Source organism: Magallana gigas, chromosome 2, assembly GCF_963853765.1.
Source record: "Magallana gigas chromosome 2, xbMagGiga1.1, whole genome shotgun sequence".
Lineage (NCBI taxonomy): Eukaryota > Metazoa > Mollusca > Bivalvia > Ostreida > Ostreidae > Magallana > Magallana gigas.
In genome coordinates, this window is record NC_088854.1 from 23,643,440 (window position 1) to 23,655,706 (window position 12,267).

Consider the following 12,267-nt stretch of genomic DNA (forward strand, 5'->3'; position numbering starts at 1 on the left):
TTATTCTACTAACAAGGAACTATGCTCTGGATAAGTCTGTTTAGTTATCACATGAGCATGGTAATTAATGAATATTGTACCTTCAAGCCAAATTAATCAGAATCGCCTGATTGGTAAACTAGTACAATTAATACAAAATGCAACCTTGGAAGTGCCTCAGTCTCGTACCAAATCTGAACTGAACTGCTTCAATACTGTCTGGTTATATATACACTCAGACAGGAAAGTTTGATTCATCAATAATTGCTAGCAGCAGTACTGCTTTATATAAGATTCAGACTGCCTCATAAAATGCTTGGCCAACTTCTCCAAGGACAGACACACATGTATTAATAATCCAGTCTTTTCATTTGTGTATCAGAAGGAGTTATTCAGTGTTTCAGGTCATACAAATTACCTTGAACTTCTATTTGACTAGCATATTTGTGATACAAACTGTAACTTTTGGTATAGCTGCCTAAAAATGATTTTAGTTTCAAGAGCTGCATTTTTATTGCCCAGTTTTAAACTACGAGTCTGCAACTATAGCTTAACATTTATTTTCGCATTCAAACAATTCACACACATATGATAAATATTGCCAGTCATTGTTGCCCAACTGACCTTTAAAGATGGGTACAGCTCTCCATACAGTTGTAGGTCCCAGACTGGCGTATTGTCCAAAGGCTAGCTCCATGTACAGCAGGGGAATCCCACAGAATATCAACATGATGATGTAAGGGATGAAGAACGCTCCTTGATTTAAAAAATAACCTTTCAATTTTTCTTCTAGCTTCCTGACCACCCTGACAGTTTTCAACCAAAGTATTTTGAAAAAGAGCTTTATTGTATAATGTGGAAAGAATGCCTGTAAGTTATATTCATAACCATGAATATGAATAATATTCATGCATAAAATACAGTAAAAATTGCTTCTATTGTACCTGTACTTGAAATAGGGGATATTTCACTTACAAGGAAGTTAATTCTTGATCCCTACATTAATTCAACCCTTTCAAATTCCCTTGTGGGAGACTACCTTTTCTGTCAGGATTTCACTGTATGCTAAAATCAAACTTACCTCCTCCGTTTCTGTAGACCAGATAAGGAAACCTCCAGACATTGCCTAGCCCCACCACATAACCCAGACAGGATAGCACAAAGTCCATGCGACTGCTCCAGTTGCCACGGTAACTCGCTTCTTCCTCTTCGTCACTGTCCCCATTGTCCACTGTCATCAAATCTGTCAAGTAGCCTCCACTCATCTCTGGATCTTCATTAGGATCGACCTAGAATGCAGAATTTCAAAGAAACTGAATTTGGTACTTTTTCTGTTCTTGAGTCAAACTAATGGTTGAGAGCTGACACTTTACTGAATTCCAGATAAGTTTTGTTTTCAGCATTAATTAACATTATAAAAAGAGGATACAAAATGTAAAACAAAGGATAGTCCACTATACAAACAATATAGAAACCCACATGGTTAATCACAAAAATATTAAAGCACAGTTCATCAAACAAAGATTTATGAAAAACAAACACTTCTGTTTGCCATTTCCTGATAGAAATTAGAATTCCCGAGGAAAAATCCCTAATTATCTTTTCCCTAGCAGTACAAATCAAGTTACACTTCTGTAAACACGGATTCTTGTACCAAATTAAACTTCATCTAATCCCTGGTATTAATTATTCAATGGTCAGGAATACTCATGCACACCTGATCAATTTCAGAATCAAAAGATATTTAATGACCTCATCACATGATCCTTCACATGTGCTTACACAAAACTTGCCATATCTCCACTGTATTTAATATAGTTAAACTTTTATATGTACATTCATTTTATACATGCTTCATAAGACAATGTGCTAATACATACACATATCTACAATAACACTTAATTTTGCAAGTCTAGTACCCATTTATAAACAGTCATTTAGATTTATCCATAATAATATTCACTCAGATACATCAGTCAGGATACTTCAACCAATTTTCAATGTCAAATGTGAAGGTCCTGGATGAATCATATTAAAAACCCTTGTCTGGAGTATATCTTCTCTATTTGCTCAAATTTAGCTCATACTTCACATACATGGTGCCTTTGATCAAGCAGTGACCTTAAAGTCTGTAGGTCAAGTGTCAATCAAGGTCATATCAGATCACACAAAATCCTATTCTTAACCTAAGAGCACATATATTCTCCACTAACCCTATTTGGCTATTACTTCACTTAAACAGTCATTAAATCTACCCATCATAACAGTCATCAAAATCTATCCATCATAACAGTCATCCAAATCTATCCATCATAACAGTCATCCAAATCTATCTATCATATCTGTCATCCAAATCTATCTATCATAACAGTCATCCAGATCCATCCATCATAACAGTCATCCAAATCTATCCATCATAAGTCATTTAAATCTATTCATCATAACAGTCATTTAAATCTATCCATCATAACAGTCATCCAGATCTATCCATCATAACAGTCATCCAAATCTATCCATCATAACAGTCATCCAAATTTATCCATCATAACAGTCATCCAGATCTATCCACCATAACAGTCATCCAAATCTATCCATCATAACAGTCATTTAAATCTATCTATCATAACAGTCATCCAGATCTATCCATCATAACAGTCATCCAGATCTATCCACCATAACAGTCATCCAAATCTATCCATCATAACAGTCATTTAAATCTATTCATCATAACAGTCATTTAAATCTATCCATCATAACAGTCATCCAGATCTATCCACCATAACAGTCATCCAGATCTATTCATAATAACAGATTGTTTTTGGTCCCTTAAGTTTGTTAAACATCCTAGTTTTGTTGTTTTCTATTACAGATATATAAAGCTTTAACAGTAAAGAGAAAAATTGCATACAAAATTTAAAAGAACTTCTTGTTTTCCTATTCTCTAAAAAATTTATTATTGTAATTTAAAATACTTTATTTTCATGGATCTTGTTAACAAGATAAGAGATGTGCTCAAATAATGTTTCATTGAAAACAACGCAAGTTTTATGAAAATGCAATAGAGCCAATCTATACTAAGTAAGAGATTACAAGTAAATGAACACTCATGATGTGAGCAATATAGAGTTATATGTCAAAGCAAAGAAATTCTCTGGCCTTTCTTAACTTGTTAGATCCCTTCTTGCTGCAGATTTTTTTTATCATATATTTCAATGCAATATTGGAACATCCAATTTTCCGTTTTCCAATTCTTTTATATAGTATGAAAGAACTGAAAGGTTATGAAATATCAAAGATTACCCCATCCCCCTCCCCTACTGCAAGATCCCTTTGAGATAATGGCAACTATGCTGAAAATGATTTATATTGCATGGTACTAGTTTTGAGTTTTATGAGATTGCTTCTTCAAGTATATTCAAGATCAATCCTGTGGATTTTTCCTCTTAATTACATATTTTTCCAATTTAATTTGGACCCTACCCAAATAGATGATCTTCTTTGTCCCCATATAGTTATGGTATGACTAAATGTGAAAACTCACTTGCAGCTTTGGTTCAGGTGAGCTAATAGGATATTGCTGTATACATATTATATACTGTTGCTTTATAACAGTCAAAGACTAACAAATCACACATTTCATGAAACCCTTTAAATAATTTCATAGGTGTGTCACAACTTTTTAATTAGTACATACAAATTCCACAAGGTATGTCATGTTGGGAAGTTACGGTTTGGTTTTTTGTTGTTTTTTTCAATGACTTTACTCTATCACTTATGTAAGTAGAAAACAAAAACACCTGCATCTACCATTAACCTAATGTCTCTCCAATGGTTCTAAAGCACTTTGGGGGCCCTAAAAAAGCACAGCTTTCAAGAATATTAAAAAAAATTGTTCAACAATTTTAAAATATCTGTATATTTCATTGCTCTGAACTGCATTTTTTATTTTTTTTGCATTTTTATACATTTATCTTAAATTTCCATTGAAAAATTTCATTTTATATCTGAACCATTACATCCAAGTATTACTTGGAAAAATGTATTTAATTTATTGAGAACATGGCCTTTCCCGGAAAACAAACAGCGAGTCCTACTCAGGGATATCAACAAAAAAATGTGCATGACATGAAAGCAAGTCGCATATATATGTTTTGCTTTGAAAATGATGTTAGATTGGTGTGTTATAAACTTGAAACCAAATAAATATGCATTCAATATCTTAAAGTGCAGGAGTACATGTATGTATTTAATTTATAAAAGTAAAAATTCTACCAATAAATTGAATCCTAACAATATCAAATCAAGTGAAATACAACTTACCTTAAAAGAATTTAAGTCTCGTTTGAATGTGTGACAAATACTAATAAAAGCTAATGCTACTTTCCGAGGCTTGAATAGAACTTCAAGAAAACATCTTTTATTCCATACCTGTTGCTTGCATGAGTGATTTTTTCCCCTTTCCCGTTTGTTATTGTATGGTGCCCAAAATTTTTAACCAACTGATTAAAAAGAAATGGTTTACACTGAACTGTGGATATTTAAATCAATACACGAGCGAAACCTTCAGCATTTTATATCATAGGGTATAGAACCTTGATTTATAGCCTCTGCTGGTGATTTATGAGGCAGAAGAAAGTTAAGGACTACATTTCAGCAGACAATAGGAAATTCGTAGATGTACACAAATTAAATGTACAGATACAAATAAATCTTTTTCAAGAGATCATTGACCATACTGGCAAAAGAATCTTGAAAATGAAAGAAAGATTTATTTAATTTCTAAATGCCCAAATATTTACTTTTCACTGTATCAAAGTGGGTTCCAGGTAAACTTCTCTTGGAAAAATAGATTCATATGGCAAAAAAGATTTCGTAAGATCTCTTCAGGTGTAATGTCAAGGAAATTATTCTAGGTCAAGGTCATTCACTTTCTAAAATAGGTCCAGCTTCTTTAACACAAATACTCTTTCTGCACAGCGCACACAATTGTATCTTAAAAAATTTAACTTAGACACCTATAGCTTGCTCAAACTCTATCCACAGTTATTAAAATAAAATATCAAAAAGGAATGCAAAGGCCCTATCAAATCAATACTCAATTAGTTCCACTATTTTCAAAGCTTGTTTCTCATGATCATGTCCTGAACAACAGAGGTATAACAATCTCAATAATTTAGATAATAAAAATTCTGTAAAATATTCTCTTTTGCAAAGGCAAATTATTTCTGCGTAACTTATCATCCATGCTCAATAAATGAAAACACAGTTGAATGTAAAGATACCTTGTGCATAATAATGAATTAATGACTCAGATTCATAACATTTTATGAACAATATACCAGTTATAAAATCAATAATTTCTTATATGGTATAAGGGTTTCAATTATTAATTAATTAATACTTAATGAAATTTAGTTTACCCAATGTACATTTCTTGGCTGAAATAATATCTTTATTAAGACAACAATGATCTTGTCAAATCTTATTTCTTAATTTTCCTCACTATTGTTTTAACTGAATTGAATCAAATCTGCAAAATTAAGAAGCCTGAGAAGTACGAATTGCCAGACACATATTCTTTACCAAGCGGTGTGATGTAGAGGTTTTTTATGGAAGCATAAAAAAACTAGATTTTATAACAGTTTTATAATTTTACTGCATAACAGTATAACAGTTTATGGCTTATCAAAATCTGTCACACAGATCTGTCCAGCAGCTAGTGCACTCAAATTTTAACAGTGTTAGTGATATTTTAACAAATTAAGATATTGATTAAGAGATCGATGCAAAGAGCAACCAATATCAAACTTGCGACAAATCATGCAGTGTATGTAGACTAATTACTAATTAGAGATAAACACTCATTCTTGAGTAATTTTTCACCAAGTTCACTGAACTTTATAGACAAAATTGATTTTGGGTAGTAATGTACATTTTCGATCAATCTCTCATCCATTTTTTATACCCTATTTTTTAAACTCGCTACGTTTTCTTACCTGAGCTGTAATGAGATTGGTCAGATTTGGGATGAACAAATTAGCGGTGAGGATGGCCAAAGCATTCTCAGGTTTGTGATTGTCAGGTGTGCATATTACATAATCGGGAAGTTCATTTCCTGGTTCCTGATTGGCTAGTTGACCTGGTCCCCAGCTAGATGATGTTATGATTGAAGTTTTAATCCTCTGTAATAAAAATTCAATCCGAATCAATAGAATCTTATTGTGATATTGAAACTATTATTAGCATCGTAGACATATGAATCAATTATCTGTATAGTGGATTTGATTCCATAGACAATATGAATAACTCCTACATGCAGAAGATTTCTGGCATTTCATTACACAATATGGTGCATTCGTTTTTAATGTTTTACACATCACTAAAGTGCATTGATTTCATGATCACACGATGCATTCACCCAAATAAAGAACACTTTAATTTTCATTAATAAAAATCTACTGGTACTGTCATTCTCTTGGAGAAATGCACATTTATAATTTACACAGGCAGGAGAGGCTTCCTAACAAATAATGGCATGACAAATGGCAATTTTTAAAAAACAATGAAAAAAAAAATTTCCATCATACAATATCTAAACTCTTTTTCTTGAATCTCTCATCTTCTCTCTAAATATAGGACATAATCAACAACAAATTGTATATGCACAGCCTATATATTGCACTTACATATAAATCAGCAGTAAAAGATCCATGTTTCAATTGTATTTGGACAAAAGCAATCAATGGCTTAATTTTTGGTCCATTTAAATTCAGTACACACCAATAAACAGGAACAATTGTCAAATGATTGTTAATTTATCTATTCAATATCCAGAGTGCCACATCTTGGGGTTCAGTGAGGCTTGCGTGCAGTCTGCTCTCAGCTGACACTCATCCCACTTGGAGGTCAATTTTCCAAACACAAACCCTGCAGGGCTAATTACAGAATTCTTGGAGCTAGCTATAGGTCAGAGATATGACTATAAGTCTACAGAATAAGATTTTTCAATCTATCCATAATGGTTTCAAATATATCAAATAAAAGCATAATGTACAAAAATGCTTTAAAGTGGAATTGTAAATGCATGGATTTTTCTGTAAATTGTATCCGCTGATGGTAAATGTTGATTAGCGTTGATGGCATATGGTAAATAAGTGGCCACATATTGACGAGGTGAGAAAAACTAATTTTTTTTTATGTTTAGCTTAGAGTTTCTTTGTTATTTAATTAATTATTAATTAATAATGTAGGCATCCTAGGTTTGTTCTTGGTGAACATTTACATCTAGAATAGAAACCCAAATTTTTAACTTTCATCAATGATGCCATTTTTAATATCTGCAGATTTGCTTAATCAAACTACACAATTGAATTTTGACCTACATCATCTTTAAGAGAGTTTTTATCTAAGGATCAGATAGGTTAAGCATCCTTTAGATTGTCGTTACAGTTAATGCAATACATTATTTGTGACTGATTTCTTTTATCAACGTTTCTTACACAATCTGAAGAAGTACCACACTTACTGATCACCAGAGTATACCCTTGCCCTGGATTCCTCACAGTTCGAAGGCCAATACAGAAGTTTAAATGGAACCATGGAATTCCTCTCCACTAAAGAAGTTTATTTTATGACAACAACCATTTCCACTCACACATCTTGAAATTATTCCACTTGAAACTAGACTTTCATAAGTAAATACCTAGATTTTTTAGTACAAACTATGTTTTAAATAGATATTATTTAATCCATTCAAGTAATTTTGTTCAGGCATCTCGATGTATGACAAATACTTAAAGGTCGGCAGGAACACTGGACTCAGAGACTCACATTTTTGATACTTCCTTCCTTCTTCCAAACACTCCACACAGCATATGCAGGAACTGGTATGATAGGCAGTACTGATATCACTAACCCCAGACAGTGGGACAGCAGAGGAAACTCATAAAGCATGTAGCTGAGAGGGTGATGATGGAAGGCAGTCAAAACAATCAACACCTGGACAGAAGTACAGTCAGAAATCAATTGAACAAAGGACTGTGGACACAACAATTCTTTTTTAAAAAATTCATAGTAATCTATTTGCTCTGAAATAGTCGCGTCAGCCAAACTGCTACCCATGATCATCAAATTCCTTTACTTACTCTTGACAATTTTTTATATCTCTAGTGAATATACCTCATATATGCACAGTAAGTAATGTAACATTATAAAATCATTTAGAGTTAATAAAAAATAAAAGAGTTATTTTGGATCATAATGAAGCTTCTACAGAGTATAAGGGAGGTAACTTCATCACCGTTTAAACCACACTTACAAAGATAACAAGGGGAGTGAGAAACTTCCAGGTCAGCTTCCACCAGGGACTGTCCGTGGTTCCGGTCATGTCGGACACGTTGTTCCAGAGTCTTTGAGCCCCGTACACCCAGGCCAGAGACACACACTCACAGAGCGTGATAACGAACAGGGACAGTCTCCCAACGTAGTGCTGGCAGTAGTAATACACAAACAACCCTCCCTACAGATACAATAAAAAAATAAAAAGACAAATTATCAAATATCTCGATCAAACATGCAAACAACAGTTTCAACAAAAATTGTAAAAAAGAGGAACAATTGTGGAGGCTTAAAATTATTATTCTTGTTTAATATATTATGGCTCTTTCATGCAAGGAATAAAAAAAAAACAAATGAATGCTATTGGAAACACTTAATTTGGGCAGCTAATCCTAAGTTTAACTTTGAAACAAATTATAAGACAATGTAAACTTTCCCAAGTTATGTTATATTTGTGTAATATGGGTAAAAATATAAGTCATATTATATTTATCAAAATGTTACATTTTAAAAACAAATGAAAGTAATTTATAATTAAAAAAAAAAAATGAAACACGTCAATTTATACATTTTCTTAAGCATGTTATGTTGTGATGCATGAAACAAATGTTTTGCATTACAAATATTTGTGTTTAGCCAATTAAATACAGTATTACAACTAGAACTATTAAAAATATTAACCAGTTATAAAACAAAACATATTTCCATCAAATACTTTACTTGTGATGCCAGCAGAAGTCCTATCAGCATGGCAACAACACAAACTGCTGCTAATACGGAGCATTTAAACTTCCATCTGAAGCGCCATCTATCTGGCAGGAAGTGCAGTAGAGCAGACACAATGTTCTGTATGTACACACACTGTGTGCCCACACCAAACAGAATAAGACTCAGGAAGTACAGGAATTTCCACATATTGGAATCACTGGACTTGGAGATAACCGATGTTACAAGTGTGAATCCAAAGTCAAGCCCTGCAGAACAGATCAAAATGACATCATGTACTAAAACTCTAAGTATATGGTGGCTTTTATGTAGAAAACACTTTTCCCAGAGGCATTATTTTAAGAAAATATTGCAGTATATCATGATAGGACATTTCCCATGGAGTGCTTTAAATATGAAATAAAACCAAACCCAAAGATTTTAAAAGAACTTCAAGATAGAAAATGTTCAATTAAGATTTGCATTTGAAGCATGTGGATTTCATGCATACTGCAGTTATAGATTCATTCCTCCTAATCTTAAATGTAATTCAAACTTATTAAATATAATTATAAATACTGTATACAGGGTTATTTTCGCACTGTGTTATTTTCACCCTTCTACATTTGCAAACGGTATCACCCCGTCTCAAATTCACCAAGACACACTAATGTACTAAAGAGTACTTGGAACGTTTGAATTCGCCCAGTCTTAAATTCAACCGCTCACGGGAGAACGAAAGGGGTGAAAATAAAACAAGGGCGAATAATTCCCTGTATACAGTAATTTAACAATGAATCAAAATTGCTAGTCCCTGTCACTTCACTGTAACCATATTTTACTTAAATGCATGGCAGATGCTTGGAGCTTAAAAAACTGATCCAATTACAATTTCACCAAATAATGTAAATTGCTAATTAATGTGAGGAACCAATGTCCATGTTAAATCTAAGAAGCTCTCCTTTTGGATTCTGCAATCTCACTTTAATTCTTATTATAGCTGTATACTATAATGGAATCATAACAAAAGTTCTGTGCTCTCAATTTGATTCAAAGTGATAGGACTGTGAAATCAAGTGCTAATTAACATTAAATATGAGGAATCTACAATAATTTCCTGGATACCTGTCATGTTTTCCCCATTGATGGAGTCACTGTCGGTATGTCCATTGATCCCCAGGGCAGCAAAAGTAATGAACCCACTGATCAGCATACCGACCAAATGGGCCATGATAGTCAGCAAGGAGTTCCTTAAAAAACAAGTACGTCTTTCACATAACAGATCAAGTACAGAACATGTTTATAATTTCAATGACAATACTGGTAATTGCCATGTTGGAATATGTTAAATAAAACATATGCTCTTAGACTAATATAACAAGAGACCCATGGGCCACATCGCTCACCTGAGGAACAATAGGTATGATAAAATCAGCTTAATGGAGTCATAATACAAACTATCTGGACAATGTACAATAATACATGTTGATCCTGTATAAATAAAATCCATTTTTCCCCTGGATATTCTTATGTTTATAATCATTAGTCCCTTTTCTAACAGGATGATTTTATAGTCATATCATATGTTGAGTATTGCAGTTCTCAAAAAGATCCTTAACAATTGTTTATATATGGGATATAAACGTACATAAACTCTGAACCTTCTTCTGAGGCCAAAGAATTGTCCTGGGGCCAAAGTCTTAACAATTATAAAGAATCATCTGGCTGATTAATTTCTGAGAAGAAGATTTTTAAAGATTTACCATATATATTCCTTTGTTAAACTTTGGCCCCCCCCCCATTGTGGCCCACCCTACCCCTGGGGATCATGATTTTCACAACTATGAATCTACACTACCTGAGGATGCTTCCACACAAGTGTCAGCTTTACTGGCTGATTAGTTTCTGAGAAGAAGATTTTTAAAGATTTATTCTATATATCCCTATGTAAAACTTCGATCCCCCATTGTGGCCCCTCCCTGCCCCCGGGGGTCATGATTTTCACAACTATGAATCTACACTACCTGAGGATGCTTCCACACAAGTTTCAGCTTTTCTGGCTGATTAGTTTCTGAGAAGAAGATTTTTAAAGATTTACTCTATATATTCCTATGTAAAACTTCGACCACCCATTAAGGCCCCACCCTACCCTCGGGGGTCATGATTTTCACAACTATGAATCTACACTACCTGAGGATGCTTCCATACAAGTGTCAGCTTTCCTGGTCTTATGGTTCATGAGAAGAAGATTTTTAAAGATTTACTCTGTATATTCCTATGTAAAACTTCGACCCCCCATTGTGGCCCCATCCTACCCCCGGGGGTCATGATTTTCACAAATTAGAATCTACACTACCTGAGGATGCTTCCACACAAGTTTCAGCTTTCCTGGTCTTATGGTTCATGAGAAGAAGATTTTTAAAGATTTACTCTGTATATTCCTATGTAAAACTTCGACCCCCCATTGTGGCCCCATCCTACCCCCGGGGGTCATGATTTTCACAAATTAGAATCTACACTACCTGAGGATGCTTCCACACAAGTTTCAGCTTTCCTGGTCTTATGGTTCATGAGAAGAAGATTTTTAAAGATTTACCATATATATTCCTATGTTAAATTTCGACCCCCCATTGTGGCCCCACCCTACCCTCGGGGGTCATGATTTTCACAAATTAGAATCTACACTACATGAGAATGCTTCCATACAAGTTTCAGCTTTCCTGGTCTTATGGTTCATGAGAAGAAGATTTTTAAAGATTTACTCTGTATATTCCTATGTAAAACTTCGACCCCTCATTGTGGCCCCATCCTACCCCCGGGGGTCATGATTTTCACAAATTAGAATCTACACTACCTGAGGATATTTCCACACAAGTTTCAGCTTTCCTGGTCTTATGGTTCATGAGAAGAAGATTTTTAAAGATTTACTCTATATATTCCTATGTTAAATTTCGACCCCCCATTGTGGTCCCACCCTACCCCCGGGGGTCATGATTTTCACAAATTAGAATCTACACTACCTGAGGATGCTTCCACACAAGTTTAAGCTTTCCTGGTCTTATGGTTCATGAGAAGAAGATTTTTAAAGATTTACTCTGTATATTCCTATGTAAAACTTCGACCCCCCATTGTGGCCCCACATTACCCCCGGGGGTCATGATTTTCACAAATTAGAATCTACACTACCTGATGATGCTTCCACACAAGTTTCAGCTTTCCTGGTCTTATGGTTCATGAGAAGAAGAT

At 34.0% G+C, this 12,267-nt stretch overlaps 1 protein-coding gene across 4 annotated transcripts in view; it reads right to left on the reverse strand.

Annotated features, from left to right (window-relative positions):
- The window catches only part of LOC105323021 (uncharacterized), a 66,476-nt gene that overhangs the window by 13,821 nt on the left and 40,388 nt on the right, over positions 1–12,267 (reverse strand). For all 4 annotated transcript variants that reach the window (XM_066075717.1, XM_066075718.1, XM_066075719.1 and 1 more), the window contains 7 exons: positions 10,147–10,271; positions 9,037–9,290; positions 8,297–8,497; positions 7,810–7,977; positions 5,976–6,161; positions 1,061–1,268; positions 604–735 (listed from right to left, as the gene is read on the reverse strand). In XM_066075717.1, coding sequence (XP_065931789.1) covers positions 604–735; positions 1,061–1,268; positions 5,976–6,161; positions 7,810–7,977; positions 8,297–8,497; positions 9,037–9,290; positions 10,147–10,271 — 1,274 coding nt within the window. The remainder of the gene's footprint in view (positions 1–603; positions 736–1,060; positions 1,269–5,975; positions 6,162–7,809; positions 7,978–8,296; positions 8,498–9,036; positions 9,291–10,146; positions 10,272–12,267) is intronic.